The sequence below is a fragment of the Penicillium vulpinum genome (genome assembly GCF_028829585.1).
Source record: "Penicillium vulpinum strain IBT 29486 chromosome Unknown utg000004l_segment0_segment0, whole genome shotgun sequence".
Taxonomy (NCBI): domain Eukaryota; kingdom Fungi; phylum Ascomycota; class Eurotiomycetes; order Eurotiales; family Aspergillaceae; genus Penicillium; species Penicillium vulpinum.
The window spans coordinates 4,245,316-4,272,086 of record NW_026643244.1 but is presented as its reverse complement, the minus strand read 5'-3'; the positions used below and the strand labels follow the sequence as shown (position 1 = coordinate 4,272,086).

Below are 26,771 nucleotides of genomic sequence, written 5' to 3'. Positions count from 1 at the left end.
CATGTATCTGATTCAACAAGCTCCACAATGATTATAAATGCACACCTAATTTTAAATTAGAAGATTGGTCATTTGAAAAGTATTTGACATGATTGGAGAATATGGGCATTCCCACTTCTAGCGAGCGACAAGTAGGCCGTCGTGCTGTTGAATCTACTGTAGATTCACAGGGAAGCTGCCCTCAATAAAAGACAGTCTTTGCCTTCCATGATAAGATACCTCACAGCCGTAGAGTGAGATGGATTCCCGCTGGATACGATCAAGGAACTCTGTCTTTGCCTCCGACCACTCCAAGAAACCAGGATCTCCTCTCCAAAGGCGCAACAGTCTCTCTGGGTTGTAAGTAAGCCAGTCCTGACGATTAATTATGCCGTTGAGGGGGGTTGTCAAATGATGTAGCGAGGCGCGACGCTCAACAAGGAATCTTCGGTAGTTATCAATATCAGCCTGTTATGATTTTATGGTTAGTCAGAACCGAACAACGCATGAGGCGTTGAAATGCGAAAGAAAATATACATCTTGCTCTTCGCTTGGATCCTCCCAATCAATGGCAGTCAACATATGGTAGCGGCGGTGGCTCATTTCGGCATGTTCAAACCTAAGGCAGAGCTCCTTGGTGGCTTCACAAACAGCAAGGCGAAAGGTCGAATTCCAGTACAAGTTTCCGCAACGAGACCAAAACCCAGCAGTCCACTCTAGGATAGCGCCCAAGTCGTAGACGTCACCCAACATTCCCAAGGAGGGCTAGTTTACTTTGTTAGAATTCAAGTAGTTTCTATGCACTAAGAGCAGCGGTGGCAGGGGGAAGGTAGACGTACCGGTTCGCAGGTAAGTTTTCGATCAGCACACTGTCCACAAGACGGGTCATTGGTGTCTTCGTTGACAGCACAGTAGATTTGAAATGGCTCGTCTTGCTGAGGGTCATAATTCGCAATACTAATATGAAGGCAGCTCAGACACCAGTTCCGGGAAGGTAGCTCATCCATCTTGGATGTGGATTGAGCATTGAATATTGGATAGCGATGTGACAGACGCGTACTTAAAAAAAAAAAAAAAAAATCCAAATTTTCGATGCAAACTATTTTTTTTTAAATCAAAACTTCTATAAGACAAGTTTTGGGAAGGAGCCAACCATAGCAACTTTAGAATCTTCACACTAACACCTTTGTACTATTAGATCGTACCTACCATGTATGTATGTAGGGATCTATCTGTAATTGACCTGTGTTTGTTACATAGTCTAAACATTGAATCTAATGGCAATTGATTTATGTTATTTGCATTGTGCTGGCAGCACCAGATATATATTAATGTTCACCAGTAAGGATAGTGGATTTTCCCCTTAGTCTAAACTTCAGCTATAGTCTATCGAGGATTTCCTAATAAAATAATATAGTAACGCTTGACCCTTCGAAGATACAAAAGTCCTAGGTAACAGTCCATACCTTGATATGTTGGTAGTAGACATTGGAATTATTGGGTCTTATTGCCTAAAAGTGAGCCTCTCACATCAATTAGCATCATTGGTCTAGTGGTAGAATTCGTCGTTGCCATCGACGAGGCCCGTGTTCGATTCACGGATGATGCACAACAGTTTCTTTTTTTGGGGAGTTTTTTTTTTTTGCATTGTATAATTTCTAGTATGATTTGTTCTTTTGTTTTTCTGGTAATTGGAAATTGTCACGTAGCTGATGTTCTAAAATCCATTGTATTTGTGCATTTTGTTGATTGACTGCTTATTCACTCTATAAAGCACATGGATACTTCCAACAGCAGTATGAAGCAATCAAGTTATGGGGCAGAAACCTCGGAGCCTTATATTGTACTTGCAAATTCTCAAATTACTTTAATCTACTCATAGGTTTATAATCATCCGGGGCGGCAATGCCCTTTGGGATATTATTCCACTTTTCTGCAAGAGAGTTGGTACCTACATTGTCTGTAGCTACTCCGTACGCCGTAGTAATCTCCGAGAAGACCAAGTGGCGTGTCTTTAATAAAGGTACCATTTCGTTTTTACTGGTTCACGTCTTCACCCACATGCATAGTGGAGCAAGTGGTAGCATTGATAGGTGAGCATTAAATCTTTATAATGTAGATATTGTGAGTCATGGCAACACATCCTTCTTTGATTTGAATGTATGAATGTATGGAATGAGCAAGACAATCAGAACAAGTCAATAAAGAAAAAGGCATGATGAAATACATGCAAAGAAAACTGGAAGAAATAGTCGAGACATAGAAAAGGTGCAAACATAGCAAACATCTAATCGCCATATCGGAGTTTCCCCCGCGGTAAATTGATTGCGCAAAAGGAAAAAAGAAAAGAAAGCGCAACAACCCGACTAATTCCGCCTATTTATCTGTCCAACTGGCGCTGAAACTTCTCGCGATCTTTATCTTTCCACTGACTCACCAATACACCGGAACCTGCAGTTAGCCAACAAGATGGGCCAAGACATGTCCCCGCCACAGGGCATTACGTCCCTTCTGGACACGGATCTGTACAAGCTGACGATGCAATGCGCGGTCCTCAAATATTTCCCGGATGTTTGTGAGTAGCTCTAACCGAGGAATGGGGCTGATCTGGGGCTGATCTGGGCGCAGATGTGACCTATGGCTACACGAATCGCACCCCGCACATGAAATTGTATCGCGGGGCATACAAATGGCTTTTGGAGCAGATGGACAGTAAGGATAACCCTTCTTATCACAATCATAAAGCTTATCCTAAAGCTTCTAACTAATTTGCGTTTAGAACTGGCTGTAATCCGCGTGACTGCCGAAGAGCGTGAATGGCTTCGTCAAAAGTGCCCCTACCTCAACGACGAGTACCTCGCCTTCCTAGGGAACTTCCACCTCAAACCATCCGAGCATATCAAGATCGAATTCATTCCAGAACAGGATACAGGCAGCGATGATGACCAAGGAAACGTGGAGTACATCGTTGAGGGTCTCTGGCTCGACACCATCTTGTATGAAATCCCGCTGCTAGCGCTGACCAGCCAGGCGTATTTCATGTTCAGCGACACGGAATGGGACTATGATAACCAGGAAGAGAGGGCATACCAGAAGGGTTGCACTTTGCTCAAGAATGGCTGTGTCTTCTCTGAATTCGGCTCGCGCCGTCGTCGCGACTACCATACCCAGGACCTGGTTATGAAGGGACTCTGCCGTGCGGCAGAAGAAGGAAAGAAGCAGGGCTGGCCCGGCGCGATGACTGGAACTAGCAATGTGCACTTTGCTATGAAATACAATAAGGGTGCCGTCGGTACCGTGGCACACGAATGGTACATGACTATTGCAGCTATCACGGACGACTACCAGAATGCCAATGAATTGGCCTTGAGCTACTGGCTTGGCTGTTTCGGAGAGGGGGTATGCAATTTTCTCATCTTCGTTATTCCGAAATGTCACAGACTAACTAGAGAAACACAGGTTCTTGGAATCGCTCTCACCGACACCTTTGGCACGCCGGCTTTCCTGGATGCATTCAGCAAGCCAATCTCAGCACCAAATCAAAAGGACGAGATTACTCCAAGCACAATAACCTACGCCCAGAGCTACGCCGGGGTTCGCCAAGATTCAGGTGACCCAACATTATTCGTCAAGATGGTCCGGGAATTCTATGATAGCCAGGGTATTACCGACACTAAGACAATAGTATTCTCGGATTCGCTGGATATCGAGCACTGCCTGGAGTACAAGGCAATTTCCGAAAAGGCAGGCTTTAACCCTACCTTTGGAGTGGGAACTTTCTTTACGAGTAAGTCAAAATTTGCAATCCTGCAACACAAATTCTGACATAATTTTAGACGATTTTACCAACAAATCAACCGGAGAAAAATCCAAGCCCCTCAATATCGTTATCAAGATCGCCACCGCGAACGGCAGCCCCGCTGTCAAGCTCAGCGACAATATGGGCAAAAACATGGGCGATTCTGCCAAGGTCCAGGAAGTCAAGAAGAAGCTAGGTTACGTCGAGCACACGTGGGGAGAGGGTGATGAGAGTCACCGCTGGAAGAAGCGGGCATAGGCTGCCTGTCCTTGCCACACGGTTTCCAACTAAGTCATGGAACATTTGCTGAACATTTGCTAGACATGAGCTATGATCATATTGATATTTGAGAGGCTGTTGTTGATTTTTGCTAGACATATTGCGCCAACTCCATAGAGAATAAGAATACATGATATCATTGAAGACCTCCCAACTCTGTCCTTCCACAACAAGTCTCTCCAGTGATGTGCATCCGAGTCATGCACACCCAAAGCTTAGTATTCCTCCTCATATTCGCCATCCTCGTCCTCTTCGACTCCTTCAAGCCTCAACGTCTCCTCAACGGCTTTGCTAGCAGCCTGAACCGCAGCAATATCGGCCGAAATCTCATCAGCAGACGCATACTCCCCTCTCCAACACCTCTCTACAATATGACTAGCGACATAGTCATTCTTCGGAAATTCCCCATTAATAAATCGAGCATTGATCACCTTCTCATCGTCAAAGCTATCAAACTCCGGAAAAACCTCATGTCCAGCAATAAGATGATAGATGGCAGATCCCACAGCGAAGAGATCAGTAATAACGCTCGCAAAATACATATTCTCCCTCGGCATGTACGATTTGGAGCACTCACGCGTTAATCCATCAAGCATGGTCCTACCGGTACCGCTGGAGATGAGCAGACCCTGGAAGTCTGCGAGGACGGCATCGAAATTCTCGTCGAGGAGGATATTGTGCAGACAGATATCGCAATGAATGACGCGCTTGGAGTGCACGAACGAGAGTGTATCCACGAGCTGCTTGCACCATTCGAGGCGACGTTCGAGTGTCTCGTGGGGATGGGTCTTGATGTAGTTGCGGAGCGTGCCGTTGGGGTAGTATTTCAAGATGAGACCATCTTCGGCAAGGCCTTTAGATTCGACAATTCGGGGGTGCGAGCCAAGAATCTGCAGAATGCGGTGTTCAACTTTGATGCTCAATAGGTAGCCTGGGTCGTTGAAGTCGGAGGCATATTTTAGGACCGTTGTGTCATTTAGTTTCCCGATGTGGCAGGAGCCGCGTGAGATTACTTCTTCCACACCTGGTGGGATGCGTTCGTTTGGATCTGGGTGGTTATGTCTGCGGACTTGGCGTATTGCATAGCTTGTCATATTGGGCTGTGGGCACGTTGGTTATTCTTTGTTCGTGGTTAGGGTGTATTGGTCCTCACGGCTGGATTAGGGAACTCCATCATGCATGGGTTCTGTATCGCATTAAACAATGATGAGGGGTCAATGCAAAGACTCGGTTGATGGAGAAGAAGAAGATGACTTGAAATAGGGAGAAGAGGCAGGTGGGATACCTTATGCGTGTAAAAGGACTAGAAACTGCGTGATGTTGACAGCACACGACAAAACTAAACTCTTATACAGACTCGTATAGTCCACAAAATTTTGTTTAAATATGAATGACTGGGGAATTTTACCATGCAAATTATATTCCTGTAACCTCTAAATAGTTTTGTTTTATTAATGAAATTTATTTTGGAATGACTTCTTGAGAATAGTTGAAAGCGATTGCTTGTCCCCAAGTGGCTACTAGATCATAGTAGAGGGTTGAAGATATACCCTCCGGACAAGATTTGCCCATGGTAGATGAACTTTCCACAGTTGCAACTAGCCATAATTTCATAAAAGAAATGAGCTCGTCAAAATCCACCTGACAGGCTGTTGAAATGCATACAGAGAGCTAGAGACTCCATTGAATTTGGGAGGCTTGTGAAAATAGTCCATAGCCATAGAATAGGCTGTAGGTCAATGCCCGTGAGCTACTAGGACAATCAGCTTGCAGGGGTTCTGAGAATTGGAAGCAATGGACTCTGACCAGGCTCTAAGAGAGAACTTGTCATACTTGTCATACTAGACATAGCTCGGTCTTGGTGGTAGGCAGCCCAGCTGGTAATTGACCAAAATCATGATTAAAATAATGGATGTCTTTAAGAATGAGCTGGCTTGAAAGCTAGGAATAGGAAGGTGAAGCGAGATATGTGATATTTTCTTTGAAAAAAGTGCATTGCAAAACTTCTTCGATGAGATAGGGGTCGATCAACCAGCCTTTGACAAGTTAAGCCTGTATCATTAGAACAACCATCTAGTTAGGGAAGTGTAGTACATACGGAGTATCCAAAGGGGGGCACCCACTTCAACGCTGGATATATATATGATGGAGGTTAATATCTTTCCTGAAAGAATGAACATATCTAAACTTTGCACCTTAATCTATGACTATTTTGCTCAGTCAGTATATGAACATATCAAGGGCCTAGGCAAGGCAAAAAGTGAGACGAATAAGTATGGAGTTGTTCTATTGATTCTCTTTCCCTTGCGTAAACGTACTAGTTCATGTTTTATACCAGGGTTTCCTTCTCGTTACCAAATGATGGGTACATGAAGTCGCCCACTCCCATTGCAGGGCAGCCATGACGTCGGTAACATTAAGAAAGCAGGAAAAATACCAACCTGAGCGGTTTCTTTTTGACCAGGTCACAAGTGCACACATTGCGTAGACCTGAGTTTTTCCACCTTTGCATGTCTTTCCAGTTATGAGAAGGCGGTCTAAGCTGGGTTGCCTTCCAGCCCTTTGAGGAAATCAAATGGCAAATAAGGAAATATCAGCACTTAGACAATCTAGTAGTTTTGGCCACTCCAAGAATCCCGGTTCAACAGCTGAGGAAAAAGATCGCTTCTCCTGAGCTGGAGTCGAGCTCTCGTATTCTCCTAGATCAATAAATCGCCGTCTGTAACATAGGCTCAGATTCAACAACTCGAATTTGGGCTTGATTTTAGTTAGATCCTCGAATACGCTTTTAACGGGGATATAATCTAGCTCTTAATTGGCAAGGTGTTTTGATGACCCCAGAAAGGCCGCGAGAGGTGAGCAGAGACAAATAATGGTCATGTGGATCTCTTCAACAACGTCCTTATGCTTTTTATAAAGCAGATTGATAAGAGCCCATATACTGTGTTAACATCAAAGAGCAAGCCAGCATGCGACTAATTTTGGCACAGAGAGCGTAGTCGAAATTTGACGGAGGGCCGCCATATGGAGTTTGACAAAAGATCCAGTGCCATGAGCTTAATAGAGCCAGACACCCCAGAAACTCCAGCTTGATTGCACCGCTGCTTGGGAAACAGGGTTAGAATTATAAACTTCAAGTCGAAGAATGGCCATGGCGGATCTCTTCTACACGGTGCCTATGTTGAGACCATCTCGCGGTATGGAAGCAAAGCCTAGATTAGGCACTTTATGGTACTTATATCGCACATTCGATATTTTGATTCTCGGCCATAGAGTTCTCCAAGCCTTTGAATTTCGTCCGACAGAAAGGTAATGTCGGCTAAGTTTTCAGTAACTAATAGGCTTGTTGAAACTAGCACTGATCGCAGTTCGCGTCTTGCAAGTGACAGATGTCCACTGATGCATGTCGCTTGTCAATGAGATCTCAGGTTCGTTTTCTTAGCCCGAAATCCTCACCAAATTCCCTCACAATTTATCGCCGTCTGCAAAACTGGCTCGAAATACCCAAGTCAAGGCAAATAATATAGCGGGCCTGTTATATATGCACAGGAATTCATGACACAGATGTATCTGAACACATAGAAAACATCTCTGGCTATGCACCAAGGACCGTCCAATTACATAATTTGCTCAGTGAGAAGTATGATTCTCAATTGGGGTTGTAATTATCGGAAGACATGAAATTCAGGCTTCTGAACCCGAAAAGACCCGGTGGCTTTTTTGGCATGTAAGACGCAGATTAGGAGAAGTCCGTGTGCAAAAGCCAGCAAAGTAGGAGCCCGGCGGGCGGGTATAATGAAGGTCATTAACAACCTAACTGGAGACAAGTTGTTGTGTCCTTAATAATCGCCTTGCCCCCAAAGAAAGGGTGTCTAAACATATGTGGAGGTAATATCGAGAAAGAAAGCCAAAATTGGCTGTATCATATATAGGTGATGAATACCAAAACCGACCTTTGATGACTATTGAAGCGTGGAGCTGGTTCACGGCATTTTCTGGTTGATTTCTTTCGGCCTGCCCCAAGAGCACCATAAAGAGTATGTTGGAGAATAAGTGTTAGGGAGGATTGCAGCCGCAACAGAAAAGACGGGATGTGTTTAAATGATTTCTGAAATTATGTCGACTTATCACAGTAGATATTGGTCACGGGTAGATAGGCAATGTTAGGGGACTCGCTGGGGGTTTCTCAGATCAAGGAGTGTAACTATGAAGCGTGACTAGATATTATTAGATTTGTGAAATTGACCTCAAAGGGAATTCGATGCCCGTATGCCGTACTTACATGTCTTTTGATATTCCAGGTCAAAAGCGTATGTGTTGTGTATATGAGGGGTTACATGAAGAGAGTTGACATTCGACTAGGTTTTTCTGAGATGTAGATGAATGTTAAGGGGAATCCAGAGTGTTCAGGGTCTTTTTATATTCCAGAAGATTGCGCCTTCCCTCTAAGGCTGTGTGCAAACTTGGAAAGAGCCAGTTGCTAACCGCCCCCAGCCCCCCAATATGAGAGCCAATATTATGCACATGTGGATATTGGAATTCGTGAGACCACGATAATGGAATTCGCCCCTATAATAGATAGATAATGGTTAACCTGAAATTAAAGATAAATCTGGGAGTGGATGGTCTAGGGAGGGAGAAAAAAACCGATCAAAAATAGTGGCTCATACAGACCAGTAGGTTATAGATCGCGACACGATGACAGTAAAATTCCAATTCGTTATATACACTAGAACATATCATCCTCAGACTGGAACCCCAAGTCTCGATCTAGATCGCCCGTGATTTCGGGCCTTCCATTGTTTATTGACCGATGACGAGAATGCACTGTACGAATGTCATCTGTATCCTCTAAATTAAAAGAGAATGGATCGTTATGGGTTTGATCTTGATCTTTTGGAGGAGTCGCCTTTTGAGGCCTGGGAAAGATTTCCGTGTTGCTGTAATGATTGACATCAGTATCTTGAAACAGCTCTTGTGCCCAGTCAACAGTGTCTTGGTCTTGTCGTGGTGGTGATATATAGGGTTTACCCGCGTTGTTGGAGTTCGCTGGATCGGGAGAGGTTGAAATGTCGGGAAAGGAGTCAATGTCGATGGAGAGAAAGTTGAAAGGATTGTTGTCTATGATGTTGGGGTTGAGATAATGGTTAAAATCACTAGGAAATAAAGGTGGCGCGGGTTCATATATGGTTTCCATGCTGGGCTTTCTTTGATGTATGTTCTGTTGGACAGATGAGGTCTGTGCTTGCGACGTGGAAGTTTCGGTTATAGTAATAGGTAAGGTGAGTTGGAGTTGAGGGGTGGACATGGCATTGCTTGGCTTCCTGGTCGCCAAAGATGTGGCAGGAGCGTCGACGTTGTATTGCATGACCTGGAAGAATGTACTGGAGGCACCTGCCTGCATTTTGATGGCGGCCTCGATGTTGGCGAACTCTTGACCGGCGGCTGGATAAATATCCTTAAGACAGTGGAGGACTTGGATGCAACGATGGAAATTATCGACACTGCTTTCGCGGATAGCAGGGTCGTCGGACATGGTGTTGGTTAAATGTGCCACAGCGGCGGGTAGAATTACAGTCACGCCGGACTGCGGCAGGAACCTTGTAAGGTTGAGCTTATTTAAGCCTTGAATAATATGTGTGATCCCCCCAGCAGCATCGTTCATTTTTGTACGGGCGGCATTGCGCCACTCTGTCCGCGATTTGGATTGATCTTTTGAAGCAGTCGCCCAAGGCCGGTGAAGTGCGCTGCTGGTAGCATGGTAGAGCATACGTAGCATTGCGCCATGAAGCAGCAGCACATCCTCACCATCATGGAAGTTCTTCCCTGACTTTGGGATGAATTGTGCATCTTTAGGGAGCGAACTAAGCCACGAGTCGAGTTTCTGACCACATCGCGTAAACTCGGACTCGGAAGCCTGTCGGGGAATAAGTGTGACCGTAGTCCGGTCCGTAGCCCCGAACTGGCGCTGAGATGGTGTATATTGTGCAAATAATACCCTACCAATACATTGACAGAGCTTCACCTTCTCGATGAACATGGTGGCAAGGCGTTTCTGATGTGACACATCTTGGAGTTGACGGCAATGAAATTTGGCCACCACATATGGAGAGAAAGGCTCGAAATCAAAATCGTCCAGTCGAAGCATCGGGACACTGCTCGTTCCATCGTTAACCTGAAGCGGGCGCCGCATACCCATGGCGATCAGCCTATCTCGAGAATACAGACACCACCAGAGGCGAGAACGGAGCCTTTGAGTCCGTATATTAATTTCACCTGATGCAGGGTCTTTATTCAAACCGATCGACTGTGCTTGTGTGTTGCAAACGCCAATCCAATCCCAAATATCTCGCTGTGGACTGTTCTCCGAATCAGCCCAGTAGGTCATCAATAGCAGGGTTTGGAGAATCTCAATTCGATCCTCTTCACAGTCAAGAGAATAAAGTAACTATTGGCTAAGAGTTAGTCAAATGATCTCGCAGCCGCTTGAAGAAAAACAAACCCTTAATCGAGTAAAGAACGCATTACGCGCGCTTTTCCGGGTTGAATACCCAGCATCCTGCAGATGTTTAAGATCGACGAAGGCCGTACCAACAAACATGACCGCCTGAAATAGTAGGATGCTAACATTTCCCTCTGGGTCATTTTCGGCCACACATCGTAGGAATTCTTGCAAGTTCAAAACTGGCATGAAACTGTGCACCCATTGGATGTAGCAACGAAGAAGTTCATCCCGCAACCCACTCTCCGGAAGCGAAAGGGCACCACGGAATCGCAAGAACTCCAAGTCCTCTGGGGAGATTCGAGCTGGTAGGGGTTTCAAAAACCGGGGCTCGTCGTCTAGCATCGCCGTGAGTGGATCAAAGTTTGGGTCTATCAGATCTTGCACGGCGGATACCATATTTGCCAAGGGCATCGCGTGCTGCACATCGGGATTTCCCCGTGTTCGCCATATCCCGGCAGGCTCTGACTCGTGTAGCCATGGGGACTGCGGACCGTACCCATGAACATGGCGCTTAGCCGTAGGTTCCTGGTGAGATTCTGCCAACTTGCGTTTGATAGCTGGGGCTGAAGACATGACTTTCATATAAGTATCATATGGCTATGAGAACTCTGAGAGTAGAAGTCTCATGCAAATTTGCTACGCACAGACGTGAAGGCATAAGCAGGCCAAGCCCGTCAGAAGCCGATGTTCGGAACCGGGGGCAATGTGGGGGCGTTTTGCGGGGTCTTGGCACTGGGGAAATCACCGCCAAAGTTGGTTTATATCTTCATTTTTTGCTCCGTTTTCGACTTTTTCAATGGCTGAGATATAATTAGCTAGCTTTGTAAAGGTCTGGAATTCTTGAAAACCGACATTCCAACTTGCTTTCAATGACTGATTGCTCCAATATTTTTGGCATGTAGCGATGGTGGATGTGGGAGATCTACATCCTACGGCAGTATCCATATATAATCACAAAGAACTCTAGGTAGTTTCAGTATACAGCTAATTTGAACATATTGGCGACAAGACGGCCTCGTCTTTGGCTTGTCTACTCAATCGCAACGCTTTGCCAACATACCATGATCAAAGCTAGAGGCCTAATTGGGCATAGTGACCCCTAAAATCTCTCTATGGGAAAATCACAGTACCTTCCTGTCTTAGCTACCTCTAGATAATCCGGGAAATGAGCTTCTACTATTTTTACATTGATTCCACATCATCCACTTTGTGATATCTATATACCCACGGGACCGTTAGATATTTCCTTACCGCCTAAGATGTTTATATACAACAGCCTACTAAGCAAATATTCATTGTGGTAGATATCAAAGGTTATAGATAGAGAGGTCGTCTGCACAACTTATGCTTTTTACCGCTTTCGTATACACTTGAAAATATCCAAAAAGAACATATAGAAATATACATGAGTGTTCTTACATATAACGTCCTAAGTATTATCTTCGGCCAAACATACCTACGTTGTCAAGCACAGAGGCTGCATGAGCGGCTGACTATCCTTGGATTATATATAGAAGTTTTCACTAGAGTGTGCTGCTAATATAGTCGATACCTCTGCGAAGTTTCAAGGTTGTAATTCTTTTGTCTGATGCTGTAGCAAATGGTAACTCAATTTGGACCAATATGGATTTGATACTTGCGAATGAAATATATACATATATCTGCGCTTGCTGTAGTCGCCGATGGCCATGGGCCTAGTGTTGCCCTCTGATTCTCAACGTCCAGACTTCTCGAGAACGCAAGAAAGTAGCCTATCTCGTTATAAAGCGCGGTATAATCTGAGCGGTGACTCAGTGGCCCAGCTTCAATTGATTCCAAATTTTTAGGGGCTATAACATAGGTTGTAATTATCCTAGACCAAAATTGAATTGTACCAAACCGCTGGACATCCAGCAAATGGCAAAAACCCTGATATTCATGAATTTCAAAACAGGTCACAGCATGTCGGATAGTACATGCCATGCCAATAAAATATTGTACAAATTATCCAATCGAAAAACCACCGAGCGAAAGATGCCTCTGCATCATATGTTTTCCTTTGACCGACGCCAATATGCTTCCACAGGTTCAAAAGAGGGAGTCCGAGTAGTGTAATCGGATTTATAGAAGGCGTGATGGTTTTACATACTGCGCGAAGTTAGGTGATGTTCATTGGGTTAATCTGGATGAAAATGTGTTGGGTTGGCTCGACTTACGGAGGAAGGAGGAACTCTCCGAAGCTGGAATGGAGGAAGGCAATACCGGCCTAAAATAGATATTGTCAGTCTAATGGATCACATTGGGACGTCAAAGTCGTTTGTTAGCCAATACGTACGCCGAAGATCACGATGCTGCGGACAATGGTCTTGTTCTCGGGGTTGGTGGCCTCATCGTAGATGGTGCTGACGAAGCCCTTCTGGGGGCGAGAGCCGGAGGAAACAATGCGCTGGTTGGGGGCCATTTTGTATGTGATGCGAGGGACGAAGGTAGAGTAAATATGTTGATGTTGATGTTGATTGATGAACGAACGTCGAGAAATCTGCGGCCTCGGAACGCTTGGCGTCACTGCGTCTTTAGCTCCTGTCGGCAACCGTATTTATTTTGCCCGCGCAGTGAAGGGCGATGCGACAGCATCATCTGGCTAGCCTTTCCTTTATATTTAAATTCTATTCACTGGTGCTTTGGACATCTCACTCGCACATTTAATCCCATTCGTTATTTCATTGCCTCAAAGACTGATTGCCTTCGCATTGTCCATTGAACGGGCATCTTGGCCGTCGCAACCATGAATGTTGACGAGCTCTTTAAAGTGAGTTCCAAGTTCATCTACTGAATGGAAGACATATCTGACGTGCAAAGAAACCACCTGTTACAGGGGGCGCTAAGCGCAAGTTCGAGCCTGTTCAAAATCCAAGTACGCTCTTTCCCCGCAAACGTGCTGGTCGCAAATCCTGACAATAACCGGCAGATGAGGTCTACAAATCAGCAAAACTAGACCCAAGTGGTGATGCGAAATCAAAGGGGAAAGCACCAATTATGGAGGATGATATTGACGACGGCGAAGCTGGACCTGAGCTCCCTCCAGACTTTGAGGAAGATATACCAGACGACGAGGAGGGCCGTTTCTTCGGCGGTGGAATGGAACACAAGACAGCCCAAGCAATGGAGTACATCGACCAGCAAGAGGAAGACGAAATTGCGGTATGGAATTTGTGCTACACGAGATACTCGTTCAGGTGCTGACAGTATACTCATCTAGCCCGAGAAGTTCGACTCTGCATGGGTGCGCCGCTTCGCATTGAATTTTGAGAAGAAGATCTCCAAGAATGCTGAACTACGAGCAAAGTTTGAGAGTGATCCAAAAAAGTACGCGGATACCGGAACGACTATATGTACTAGGTGCTAATTCTGCTGCAGGTTCATGGCTTCCGAAGCCGACCTGGATACTGAAATCAAAGGCTTGTCTATCTTGTCTGAGCATTCTGATCTATATGAGGAATTTGCCAAAATGGGATGCGTCGCATCCTTGACCTCCCTCTTGTCACATGAAAATGCCGACATTGCCATTGATGTCATCCAGATAATCGGTGAATTGACAGACCAGGACGTGGAGGCAGAGCAAGAGCAATGGGATGCTCTTGTCAATGCAATGGTATGTTAAGGCATGGTACTATGAGTAACAAGTACTAACCATGACTAGATGGAGGCCGACCTCGTCGAACTGTTGGCTCAAAATCTCTCCCGATTCGATGAAGGGTCTGAAACAGACCGAGCGGGAGTATATTATGTGTTAGGTGAGTATTCTATTTCAATAAAGAATGTGAGAATTTGCTAATTCAATACAGGTGTAATGGAAAACTTGGCCTCTCAAGCATCACATGCGGAGAGAATTGGACAGGACGCTGCAATTTTGCCTTGGATCCTGTCCCGCATTCAGCGAAAAGAGGTGACTGTCAGCCAAAACAAACAGTATGCTGCAGAAATACTGGCAATCCTCTTACAGTCTACCCCGAAGAATCGCATAAAGTTCATTGAGCTCGACGGCATCGATATCCTCCTCCAGCTCCTCAGTACGTACCGCAAACGCGACCCAGCTAAGGACTCTGACGAGGAAGAATACGTGGAGAATCTGTTTGATGCGCTCATCTGCCTTATCGAGGAAGATGCAGGGAAAGACAAGTTCGTGGAGGCCGAAGGAGTTGAGCTTGCACTGATCATGCTCAAGGAAGGCAAGTTTAGTAAGCCACGTGCTTTAAGGGTTCTTGACCACGCTTTGGGCGGATTGGGAGGTGCCCCGGCTTGTGAGAGGTTGGTGGAGGCAGCTGGCCTGAAGACGGTTTTCGGAATGTTCCTGAAGAAGGTAAACTCAGTTCTCTCACAGTCAAATCGTGTTGTGCTAATATCCGTCTAGCAAGAGGGTCAAAACATCGAACATTTCTTGGGGATTTTCGCCTCTCTTCTCCGTCTTCTGCCCGGTGGTTCTGCTTCCCGTATCCGGACGTTGGCCAAGTTCATGGAGAAGGACTATGCGAGGATCGAGAAGCTCATCAATCTCCGGCGCGACTATGCCGCACGCGTCCTACCTGTCGAACAAGCCATCGAAAAAGAGCGCAGAACATTTGATAAGGAGGAGCAAGAGCTTATGGCTGGTGAATGGCTGTCGAGGCGGTTCGACGCGGGTCTGTTCTCATTGCAGGTACGGTTCTTCTTCTGTGCTGGCAAGGCTCTTTGCTAACTATTCCAGACAATTGATGTCATTTTGGCGTGGCTCATTGCCGAAGATGATGGAGCAAAGAGGAAGATTGTTTCACTTCTTGCGGACCGTGACGAAGATTTATCCCTGGTTCGTGGCACCTTGCAAGGTAAGTAGCCCATATCGCTATGATTGTCAGAGCTAACTCGAGTAGAACAAATCAAAGGTCTCAGCGAGGATGAACCGGGCCACAAAGACTTGGAGGACATGCTTAGCACACTTTTGCAGTTTGTTTAAACAATGTAATTGTAATGTATCATATATCAATGCTATCAATCAATCCTACCCACAAGGTCTAATACACTTTGGAATACCATATCAATTTGAACTGCGAACTGAAAGCTATCAACGTGATTCTAAAAGATGGATCTAAGATATCCGGTATATCTTTATCAGGACCTGGCATAATGGCGCTGTACATGGGTAGGTACATAGGTAGCTTATAGAGCAAGGTTGTCGGGGAACGCGGGTACAATGCGTTAGTCACTATATACATTCTTGTATGAGTAGACAAAACTCAACTGTTGTGACGATCTCGCTACAATCACAACACGTTAAGCTGTACAGTTTATGAATATAGATGATTCTACACTCCTTCAATTTGATCTCTATCTCAACTTTATGTGCTCTGTCATTCCTTATGTTTGCCTGCCAGAAGGATCACGTGTGGCCTCGATCGCTATATGCCTGGGCGGTGAGAAAAGAGTCACGTGTGACCACCCACATCGAGACTAGCGCCTGGCTGAGAAGCATCGAAACGTCTGGAGATCAGTCCCTTCATCGGAATATTGTCGGGGAGCCTCTCTTTCATCCCCCCAAGTTTGTCAGCCTTGCTTCTTGCATCTGTCTTTGACTTCTTGACTTTTTAACAACCTCACTTTCAGAAACTGACAGGCGAGCGTTGCAGCGCGTTGGGCGATTCTCGCGGAGCTGCTCCCACGCCGACGCGCCTTGCGCTTCTCTTGTTTCCTATTCTTCTGCTCATTGCTCCAATCGATATCTAACCTCAGTTTACCGCAATCATGGCGGACTACGATGAAACATACGAGGAGGATTTTTACGATGAGGCGGATGAGGGCATCACCTCCGAGGATTGCTGGACGGTGATTTCGTCCTTTTTCGACTCGAAAGGTCTGGTCTCTCAGCAGCTGGACTCATTCGATGAATTCATCTCCTCGACCATGCAGGAGCTTGTGGAGGAGCAAGGCCAAGTGGTTCTCGACCAGACTCTCCCCCCCTCCGAAGACGAAATCGAGCCGATCGTTGTGCGCCGTTACGAGCTCAAATTTGGCACAGTCATGCTTTCGCGTCCATCTGTTACCGAGGGCGATGGCGCAACGACGATCATGTTGCCTCAGGAAGCTCGTCTACGAAACCTTACTTACGCTTCTCCACTTTACCTCGGTGTCACGAAGAAGATTATGGAAGGTCGGGAGAGGATCGGCAAGCCCAACAATGATGATGATGATAATGAGGGCGAGAACGATAAGCCTCAAGGCACATATCTCGATTGGGAAACTAAGCAGCTGCCCCAGGAGCAGATGAAGGAGGAGACAGTCTTCATTGGAAAAATGCCCATTATGCTGAAATCTAAATACTGTATCCTCAAAGATCTGAACGAAGCGTCACTTTATGCTTGGAATGAGTGCCCCTACGACTCTGGTGGTTATTTCGTCATCAATGGCAGTGAGAAGGTTTTGATCGCACAAGAGCGCAGTGCGGGCAACATCGTCCAGGTCTTCAAGAAGGCACCTCCCAGCCCGACACCATATATCGCCGAAATTCGAAGCGCAGTTGAAAAGGGCTCGCGCATGCTTTCGTCGCTTACTTTGAAGCTTTTTGCCAAGGGTGACAGCGCCAAAGGAGGATTTGGCCCGACTATTCGCTCAACGCTTCCATACGTCAAGGCCGATATTCCTATCGTCGTCGTTTTCCGTGCGCTGGGCGTCGTTTCCGATGAAGATATCCTCAATCATATTTGCTATGACCGCAACGATACCCCCATGTTGGAGATGTTGAAGCCCTGTATTGAGGAGGGCTTTGTCATCCAGGACCGCGAGGTTGCCCTGGATTTCATTGCCAAGCGTGGATCATCACAGACGAACCTGAATCACGATCGCCGTGTGCGCTACGCCCGGGATATTATGCAGAAGGAATTGCTGCCTCACATTTCGCAGAGCGAAGGCAGCGAAACTCGTAAAGCCTTCTTCCTTGGATACATGGTGCACCGACTTCTTCAGTGTGCTCTGGGTCGCCGCGATGTCGATGATCGTGATCACTTCGGAAAGAAGCGACTCGATTTGGCCGGACCTCTATTGGCCAGTCTTTTCCGGACTCTTTTCACCCGAGTCACAAAGGATCTTCAGCGTTACGTGCAGCGATGTGTTGAGACCAATCGCGAAATTTATCTCAACATTGGTATCAAGGCTAGCACACTGACTGGTGGATTGAAGTATGCTCTTGCTACTGGTAACTGGGGCGAGCAGAAGAAGGCGGCTTCCGCCAAGGCCGGTGTGTCCCAGGTGCTGAGTCGTTACACATTCGCCTCCTCCTTGTCTCATCTCCGCCGGACGAATACACCCATTGGCAGAGATGGAAAGATCGCCAAGCCTCGCCAACTCCATAATACTCATTGGGGCCTGGTCTGCCCAGCTGAGACACCCGAAGGTCAGGCTTGTGGTCTGGTCAAGAATCTGGCATTGATGTGTTATATCACTGTCGGTACGCCTGCCGAACCCATCGTGGACTTCATGATTCAACGTAACATGGAAGTCCTCGAGGAATTTGAACCCCAAGTAACGCCGAACGCAACAAAGGTGTTCGTCAATGGTGTCTGGGTGGGTATTCACCGGGACCCCTCGCATCTTGTTACCACGATGCAGAATCTGCGTCGACGAAACATGATCTCCCACGAAGTCAGTTTGATTCGCGACATTCGTGAACGGGAGTTCAAAATTTTCACCGACACTGGACGTGTTTGCCGGCCACTCTTCGTTATCGATAATGACCCCAAGAGTGAGAACTCAGGTGGATTGGTCCTTAACAAGGAACACATTCGGAAGCTCGAGTCTGACAAAGACTTGCCAACAGACTTGGGCCCAGAAGAACGCCGTGAACAATATTTCGGATGGGATGGTCTGGTGCGTTCTGGAGCAGTTGAGTATGTTGACGCTGAAGAAGAGGAAACCATCATGATTGTGATGACTCCCGAGGATCTCGAGATATCTCGACAGCTTCAGGCCGGTTACGCTCTGCCAGAAGACGAAACTAGTGACCCCAACAAGCGAGTTCGGTCGATTCTCAGCCAGCGCGCCCATACTTGGACGCACTGCGAAATTCACCCTAGTATGATCTTGGGTGTTTGCGCTAGTATTATTCCTTTCCCGGATCATAACCAGTCGCCGCGTAACACCTATCAGTCTGCCATGGGAAAACAAGCCATGGGCGTTTTCTTGACGAACTTCTCGCAGCGCATGGAGACCATGGCCAACATTCTCTACTACCCACAAAAGCCCTTAGCCACGACTCGGTCTATGGAGTTCCTGCGTTTCCGAGAGTTGCCCGCCGGTCAGAATGCTATTGTCGCTATTGCAACTTACTCTGGTTACAACCAGGAAGATTCCGTTATCATGAACCAGAGCAGTATCGATCGTGGTCTGTTCCGTAGTCTCTTCTACCGTACATACGCGGATACCGAGAAGATGGTGGGACTGCAAGTTGTTGAGAGATTCGAGAAACCCATGCGGATTGACACGCTTGGCATGCGCAAGGGTACTTATGACAAGCTGGACGAGGACGGCATCGTTGCTCCCGGTGTGCGTGTCTCTGGAGAAGATATTATTATCGGCAAGACAGCTCCGTTGGCTGCTGATGCAGAGGAGCTTGGCCAGCGCACTAAGGCACACACAAAGATTGATGTGTCAACGCCCCTGCGCAGTACCGAGAACGGTATTGTTGATCAGGTGCTGATCTCCACTGGTAATGACGACCTGAAATTCGTCAAGGTTCGCATGCGTACCACCAAGATCCCCCAGATTGGTGACAAGTTCGCCTCTCGTCACGGTCAGAAAGGTACTATTGGTATCACCTACCGACAGGAGGACATGCCTTTTACTCGGGAAGGTGTCGTTCCCGATCTGATTATAAACCCTCACGCCATTCCATCCCGTATGACCATTGCTCATTTGATCGAATGTCAACTCAGCAAGGTTTCTGCTCTTCGTGGATTCGAGGGTGATGCTACTCCTTTCACTGATGTCACTGTCGACTCGGTCTCCCGTCTGTTGCGTGAGCACGGCTATCAGTCGCGTGGTTTCGAGGTCATGTTCAACGGCCACACTGGCCGTAAGCTGGTGGCACAGGTGTTCCTGGGTCCCACCTACTACCAACGTCTGCGCCACATGGTGGACGACAAGATCCACGCTCGTGCTCGTGGTCCTACTCAGATTCTCACCCGCCAGCCTGTGGAGGGTCGTGCCCGTGATGGTGGTCTCCGTTTCGGAGAGATGGAGCGTGATTGTATGATCGCCCACGGTGCCAGTGCTTTCCTCAAGGAACGTCTCTTTGATGTTTCTGATCCGTTCCGTGTTCATATTTGCGACGACTGTGGCCTGATGACACCAGTTGCGTGAGTTTTCCCATCCTTACTTTACGTCTTTTCGTCAGAGAACTAACTGTCTTTATAGAAAACTTAAGAAAGGTCTTTTCGAGTGCCGTCTTTGCAACAACAAACACCGTATCTCGCAAGTCCACATTCCCTACGCCGCCAAGCTGTTGTTCCAAGAGCTGGCCTCCATGAACATTGCCGCTCGGATGTTCACCGATCGCTCTGGGGTTTCGGTGCGTTGATTTATGGTTCTTGCTCAATTCTTCACATTTGTACTTTAATGATCTTGCTGGAAAAATGCGCATCTGCTTGGCCTGTTTCGTGGCGTCTCGGAGGATCGTTGGCCCATCGCATTACACTAACCGGCCCTACATATTTGAATTGAAACACTTTTATGTGTAGTTCTTTTTTCCCGGAGAGAGTACTCCGTACTCCGTACTAGATCTGTAATTTCAGTTGATGCTCCAACACACTCAGCACATTTACCCTATTCCTAGCCTTAACTCATCTTGTCTCCTGCCTGGCTTTTTATAGAGAGGGTTGTATTTAATCGGGATTTGTAGTTGCAATTACAGAGATCTTCACTCTACTCCGTACAGTGAATATGGATGCAGGTCATATCTCGTTATTCATTGGTATCTCAGAGCAAGACCTAAACCAAAGCATGAACAAGTCCATGACATCAAAGATGGTCTTTGGTTGAAGAGATACCATTTTTTTTTATCTTGGCCAGGCCTCCCTTAGATCCAGGAGGCTCATGGCAGATCTTGTCATCTTATGGCTTGTGCTAGTCATTCAGTTGTAACCTTGACTGGCTCAAGATAAGCTTGTCGGAGTCCACAAGGCTGGATCAGTCCAGGGTGGATGTTGTCCACATCGAAATATGGGAATCGATGTTTCCTTCTTCTTCTTCTCATCTTCCTCATCCTCGTTCTCCCTCCCCACACAGACAATCATCCCCGCCCAACCGCAGCGCAAAACCGGTTCACCCGCGGCTCGGGCTGTTTTTGGTAATTTATCGTTTTTTTTTAAACAAATAAAACAAACGCAATGACCAAGTCTCACCAGACTGGAACATTCAAGCGCAAGAAAAAATAGAGCAAATAACCTAGCAAGAGTGGCGCAGGACATAACGACCCTCCCAACCTCACCACCAGATATAACCCATCTACCGACGAACAACGATACCCTGACGACGAACAGCGTTGCGAGCACGGCAGTACTCCTCATCACTCTCGTACTCAGATTCAGAGCAGCTATCATCGGAAGACTCAACATATCCACAGCGGGCACCACCACAGTCGAGCTTGACGCGGTCACCCTTGCGGGTGATACCGTAGCGCTCGCAGCGGCAGTGCACGGGGGGCTCGCTCATGGACGAAAGAGACGAGGGTGAGGTGGAGCCTGAAGACGACCGCGACGAGAGAGATGATCCCGCAGAGCTGGGCGGGCTGTTGGAGTACGAGTACTCGTCTGACAGACGGGAGCCGGCGAAGCGGCGGGTCAGGTCGTCGACAGTTGGGGCGAAGTCTGCTTCACGGAGTTGGCGGGAGGCGTAGTGCTTGGTTGGCTTTGGGTGCTGGATGCGCGAGGGGGACAGGGCGCGGCCGGTTGCGATGTTGCTGCTGCGGCTGGTCTTGGGTGCGGAGGCGCGGCTGGTGGGCTTACCGCCGGGAACATCGAGGATGTTGAGCTTGCGGCCGGTGGTGGGCTCGACGGTGTATTCGACGGCAGGATCGTGCGACACGTGGTATCCGTCCATCATATAGTAGTACCAGTAGCGGCCTCCAAGTTGGAGCATTGAAGTCTGGAAGCGGAATTTGCCGACCCAGGCACCGGGCTTGCCTTCGCTGGAGAGGGGGATTTGGCGCTGGTAGTTGTCCCATGAACCGACGAGGTGGACGGTCTTGACGTTGGACGAGGTCCGGAGGGAGAACTTAAGTTGAACGGCGGCCATTATGAATCAAATGTATCAAAAAAAAGCTGGAATTTAAAAAAAAGTTGTCGTAGAGATCAAAAGATCACAAGAGTATCGTATAGTTAACAACCTAAAACTGCCAGAGTTTAAGTTGTCAAGTTGATCGGATATTGGACCTCTTTGTTGATCTTTGGGGAAACGGTCCGACAAAGAAAGAAGAATAATCGAGCGAGATTATATTAAGATTGTGTTCGTTGTAGGTATCTGTTAAACAGCGAAATCAAGTCGACCGGCGACAAGTAAACTGTTAATAGTTGTAAAATTCGAGGAAATCCGAAGCAAGGCAGAATCTCAAAGAGCACAGCTCGTTTGAGGATAAAAAAAGAGTAAAAAAATTAGTATAGAAGATAACGAAAGAAAAAATCCAGGCAACCAGTGCTCAGGATAACTCGAATAGGGCAGATAAACACAACAAACGCTCGCTGAAGGGAAAAAAGAGAAGGAATCCGCCTTGAGGAGGCTATGGCATTCTTTTAAACAAGTCGATTCGATCAGCAGTGCAGAATCAATCGTCCGGGGGTTGGGCGCGTAATTGACGGTGTTGGTTGGTTCGATGCATGTTGCACTGTGATGTGCTGCCCTCATGGCTATAGCCAATGACTGACTAGGATTTGGCGCTGGCGCTCGGACCAGAAGAGGAGAGAGTTTTCTGTACGAAGGGCCATTGTCCAAGCAATTTCAAGGGTTTTGAGATCTGAAGAAGTTGTCAGCCTCATTGATTAATTGTGGAGGGGTCGATGTGTTGTGTGTTGTCATGTCTAGACTGACATCGGGTGAGCCTCGAGATGAGTTTCCACCTCAACTTCCCCACCTTCCTTGTATAGATTAGCGAGGTATCGGATATGTAATGTGTACATATGGATGTAACTACTTTGTATGTTGTATATCTCACAGATAACTGACTGGATAGGATTTCAAACTATCCTAGTGTGTGCGAATATGTACTCCCCGAGATTGAAATATCCGAGTGAGAGACGTCACCGGGCCTTCCTAATTGAAAATGCGCCGAGACCAAGACGCGGGATAAGATGCATTAAACCTATTCAATCAGAGGCTGCAGGCTGACGGGATATTGCCAGGGATGGTGGACAGGGATAATTGACAAGGATTGGACAAGAGCATATGGCATAGGGTTGAAGTGCCGAACTCTCTTTCCGCCTTTCCACCAGGCAATTGACCCTCTCATCTATCTGACATGACATCTTCTTGATATATCCCTCCTTTTTGATAACAAAGAGAGTGGGGGAAAAAGCAATTCTACAACTTCCGACCAGAAGGTGGATTCCCCCGTTTGTCTCTGATTGGCCAAATCCTTCCGATCGTCCGCCAACGATTGAAGTGGGTAAAATATACCAACCTGGGAAAGACAAGGGGCCCAACTGAAAGTCGTTGGCCAGTTCATCAGATAGTCGAAGCACTAGAAAACTGGGAAGAGACATGTATCCGTCTTGATCCATGAGGGGTTCTTTTGTCTTATTAGCCTAGAAATCGGTTCAATAATGGAGTAATGGGTTTCCTGTCTTCTTTTTGAAACTGCAATTTGTTTCTTTTCTCCAAGAACTGCCAGCCATGGACATCTCCATCGAGATTGTGAGTGAAGATTTATAATCTAATTGATAGGAATCTGATATCGGCTACAGGACCCGGATTACTATGATCTTCAACGGGACGACTATGCAGATACCGACTTTGCTTCGTGAGTATATGCCCTAGGTTATTATCAACCATTCTAACCTAGCATTTAGTGAAACAACCTCTCTAGCATCATGCATTTACTGAGGAGTGTTCGAGAACGGAAGACGGTATCAGACCGTGAAAGAGGGTGCATCTTGGTATATACCTGAATATGAGATCGACCATATCCCTTCTAATTTCTCTCCAGGTGTACATCTGACGAGCAACAATTTGAGAGCTTAGAGGCAGGGTGAGTCTGATATCACCACACCAATACTAATACACAAGCTAACTTGCCCAGTCACCTCCTCTGTATACTCTTAGATGCCCATACCGAAAACCCACTCTTTCAAGCACCAGTGAAGGACCCCAAGGTATACATCCAGAAAGTACAGAACAATAAAAGCCCCCACTGAGCACCTTCAAGCAAATCCTAGACATCGGCACAGGCCGAGGTAACTGGGCTATGTAAGAGGACACCTTCCCCAAGCTAAGAACACCAATTTACAAGATACAGCGATACAGCCGACATGTTCCCGAACAGTAAGCACATGAATATATGCCCGATACTACCCAGTCAGTGAGCTAACTGACCCAGCAACCGTCAGAGGCGTAGACCTCTTCCCCCCACCAGGAGACTGGCTCCCCCCAAACTGCATAATGGAAGTCGATGACGTCCTCCAGGAATGGACCTGGCGCCAGCCCTTTGACCTAATCCATATACTCCAGCTGATAGGCGCATTCACACCTGTGGAATGGGACGGTCTATTTAGCCAGTGTTACAAGTAAGCCTGCCTACGTCCCCTCCTTGCCTTCCTAGACACCACACTAAAATCCAACTCCAAACCAGAAACTTAAACCCAGGAGGCTAGATCGAACAAATAGAAGGTGATCCACGAATTAACTGCTCAGACACCAGCATGTCTACAGACTCCAGCATGGTCCAGTTCACGGAAGCGGTGTTCCGTGCCGGACAGGAATGGGATCACCCCCTCGATACGCTGGATACGATGCGTGCAGCAATGGAAAAAGCCGGCTTTGTCGATATCCACGAGAAGAGGTATAGATGGCCTGTTGGGCCGTGGGCTCGGGACCCTACGCTTAAAGAAGCGGGGAGGTTGCATTATCATCAGTGGACGGCTGGTATGGAGGGTTGGGGGATGTATCTTCTTACTAAATTTGGGGTTCCAACGCCCTGGACAAAGGAGGAGGTGCAGGTTTTGTTGGCGGGGGTTAGGAAGGAGTTGCAAAATCCGCACGTTCATATGTGGCAGTATGCGTGAGTTTTCTTTCTTTCTTCTGACTATTGAGGAAGTGGATTGACTGATATTTAATAGGAGGAGGGTTTGGGGAAGGAAGCCTATGGCAGAGGAAGACGTGAAGGTGAAGAGTGAGGCCGTTGTTATTGGGGATTCTGGAATTTAGTCCGAGTCATGTTCGTTTACTTGATTTAACGATTTTGAAGGATACGAGGTACTCAATGTGAGCGATTCTATTCGAAAACTGCTTGTGAGGAGTAGCCATTCCTGCCCATTTCATGTTTTTGATCAAGACGCGAAGTGTTGACAATGGACGCGGACAGAGACTAATTTCAAGGATATTCTTTGGTGCAGGAGGGGCATTTGGGATTTCGGCCGTAAAACTCCCTCGATATCCGCCTATTCATCTAGCTCAGCTTCACGAATAAGATATTCTTGCTGAGCATGAAGTTAAAGCCTCTTTACGTGTCGTATGAGCTTAGTTAGGCGTTGCTGCAGTTATTGATAATGCCGAGCCTTGTTCATGATAACCATTTCACGGAGTTCACGTAACTGATCCACAATATCTAAGCCATCTTTGTTGTCGATGCTGTGTTTGTTGATAGACATCAAAATGCACAGGGATGGGCTGAAAGAGTTGGTGACTCATCATGTCTAATGAGTTCCAAGATTGCTCACAGCGTTTTTAGCTACCGAATCTGTGAGAGCCTGGTTGTCATTAGTCTATTGACGGCAAAACTGATAGAACCGCAAGGCTCAGTGACAACCATACAGGTATTGGCAGTTATATTTTAAATCAGTGATTGAACATAAACATATTAATCCCATTATCCATCTTGAAGAATTGCTGGGACCATTGACCAGCATATCATACCAGAACACGCAAACGTCTTATATAGACACATGACACTCCTTCATGCATATAAGGGGCTATTCTCGGTTTGACCAACAACTTGTCTAGACTGTCGCTGAGTGGGAATGGGAAAGTTGTCAGCGGCATAATCTGCAGGCTAGCTAATGGGAATCGTGGTCCATCCTCAGTCGGAATCGGATAGTCGAAAAAATTAGTGTGGCAAGTGCACTTGGGTTTGTAGATTTTTGTTTGATATATAGGCCAATGAGTCTGAGGCCGTAGATTATCACCGGAATGGCCATTCAAGGAATCTGAATCCCAAAGGCAATGAAATATAGACGTAGTCCTCGTTACCAGGCAGGTATTTTTTCGCTGGTATAATATGTTAGCTTGAACGAATCTCGAGACTACACCTGACTTACTTTGCCTTGTATATATACTAGCTTTTTGATAGGCCCATATCTCAGTTTAATGCACTGTCTAGCCTTTGGTATTTATATAATGAGCCTCAGCCCTTGCAACCCTGTTGTGCTGGGACCGCGGTTTGTTATAGTCCACTGATATATACTGGGCTATTGTGTTCACCATGTTGCCGGGTGTTCCCCATGTTGCCGGTTGATGAAAGAGAATAATAGAGGTGAAGGAGAGGAGAAAGAGAAGAAGGTATATGCTATGCTCTACAAAGACTTAAATAGCCTGTTGAAGCCCGTCAAACAAGGCACACAGGCATCTGCTCCAACAGAACATCAAATACAAACGTTTCTGCACCTATCCATAACATTCCCAACAATACCAAGGTACCGACTAATCTTGGGTAATTCTAGAATCGTGATATTGGATTGCTTCCGTAGCCATAAAACTAGGACCGAGTTGAAGTGTTTAGATGCACATTTTCTATTGCCTCGATCAATAAGAGGCTTTAATATTGAACCGCCACAAGGACTATTATAATGCAGCCCGAGTGTTTCTTCAGTCAATAATAAGAAAATCAATAAATACCCATGGACTTGTCAAGTTCGCCATGTAAGCACACTGAGCCTCATGCATGGCCCCTGGGGGCTGGGAGTCGTCTCTTTATTTGGGAGAATTACCAGTAGGCAATTCCGT

At 46.7% G+C, this 26,771-nt stretch overlaps 9 protein-coding genes across 9 annotated transcripts; 4 read left to right on the top strand and 5 right to left on the bottom strand.

Annotated features, from left to right (window-relative positions):
* Positions 1-153: 153 nt before the first annotated feature.
* Positions 154-986, bottom strand: N7479_010121 (uncharacterized protein; the record flags this gene model as incomplete). The annotated part of the gene is made up of 3 exons (XM_057257814.1): positions 154-447; positions 517-744; positions 819-986. The coding sequence occupies 3 exons, from the start codon at positions 984-986 to the stop codon at positions 154-156; spliced, it is 690 nt and encodes a 229-aa protein (XP_057105272.1).
* A 1,462-nt stretch (positions 987-2,448) lies between these two features.
* N7479_010120 (nicotinate phosphoribosyltransferase) lies at positions 2,449-4,036 on the top strand (the record flags this gene model as incomplete). Its single annotated transcript, XM_057257813.1, has 5 exons — positions 2,449-2,554; positions 2,608-2,691; positions 2,759-3,378; positions 3,439-3,766; positions 3,816-4,036. The coding sequence occupies 5 exons, from the start codon at positions 2,449-2,451 to the stop codon at positions 4,034-4,036; spliced, it is 1,359 nt and encodes a 452-aa protein (XP_057105271.1).
* A 236-nt stretch (positions 4,037-4,272) lies between these two features.
* Positions 4,273-5,151, bottom strand: N7479_010119 (BR serine/threonine-protein kinase; the record flags this gene model as incomplete). Its single annotated transcript, XM_057257812.1, has 1 exon — positions 4,273-5,151. One exon carries the CDS (start codon positions 5,149-5,151, stop codon positions 4,273-4,275), a length of 879 nt encoding a protein of 292 aa, XP_057105270.1.
* Positions 5,152-8,786: 3,635 nt separating this feature from the next.
* On the bottom strand, positions 8,787-11,135 carry N7479_010118 (transcription factor domain-containing protein; the record flags this gene model as incomplete). The annotated part of the gene is made up of 2 exons (XM_057257811.1): positions 8,787-10,505; positions 10,560-11,135. The coding sequence occupies 2 exons, from the start codon at positions 11,133-11,135 to the stop codon at positions 8,787-8,789; spliced, it is 2,295 nt and encodes a 764-aa protein (XP_057105269.1).
* Positions 11,136-12,753: 1,618 nt separating this feature from the next.
* Positions 12,754-13,002, bottom strand: N7479_010117 (uncharacterized protein; the record flags this gene model as incomplete). The annotated part of the gene is made up of 2 exons (XM_057257810.1): positions 12,754-12,807; positions 12,877-13,002. 2 exons carry the CDS (start codon positions 13,000-13,002, stop codon positions 12,754-12,756), a joined length of 180 nt encoding a protein of 59 aa, XP_057105268.1.
* Positions 13,003-13,326: 324 nt separating this feature from the next.
* N7479_010116 (beta-catenin-like protein 1) lies at positions 13,327-15,531 on the top strand (the record flags this gene model as incomplete). The annotated part of the gene is made up of 10 exons (XM_057257809.1): positions 13,327-13,350; positions 13,401-13,455; positions 13,510-13,742; positions 13,801-13,907; positions 13,959-14,193; positions 14,242-14,335; positions 14,387-14,901; positions 14,953-15,237; positions 15,286-15,403; positions 15,449-15,531. The coding sequence occupies 10 exons, from the start codon at positions 13,327-13,329 to the stop codon at positions 15,529-15,531; spliced, it is 1,749 nt and encodes a 582-aa protein (XP_057105267.1).
* Positions 15,532-16,316: 785 nt separating this feature from the next.
* N7479_010115 (DNA-directed RNA polymerase II subunit RPB2) lies at positions 16,317-20,142 on the top strand (the record flags this gene model as incomplete). The annotated part of the gene is made up of 2 exons (XM_057257808.1): positions 16,317-19,921; positions 19,980-20,142. The coding sequence occupies 2 exons, from the start codon at positions 16,317-16,319 to the stop codon at positions 20,140-20,142; spliced, it is 3,768 nt and encodes a 1,255-aa protein (XP_057105266.1).
* A 926-nt stretch (positions 20,143-21,068) lies between these two features.
* On the bottom strand, positions 21,069-21,857 carry esdC (GTP-binding protein EsdC; the record flags this gene model as incomplete). Its single annotated transcript, XM_057257807.1, has 1 exon — positions 21,069-21,857. One exon carries the CDS (start codon positions 21,855-21,857, stop codon positions 21,069-21,071), a length of 789 nt encoding a protein of 262 aa, XP_057105265.1.
* A 1,590-nt stretch (positions 21,858-23,447) lies between these two features.
* Positions 23,448-24,977, top strand: N7479_010113 (uncharacterized protein; the record flags this gene model as incomplete). The annotated part of the gene is made up of 9 exons (XM_057257806.1): positions 23,448-23,468; positions 23,519-23,574; positions 23,761-23,802; positions 23,854-23,926; positions 23,980-24,020; positions 24,070-24,095; positions 24,151-24,337; positions 24,472-24,831; positions 24,890-24,977. 9 exons carry the CDS (start codon positions 23,448-23,450, stop codon positions 24,975-24,977), a joined length of 894 nt encoding a protein of 297 aa, XP_057105264.1.
* Between the last annotated feature and the right edge of the window lie 1,794 nt (positions 24,978-26,771).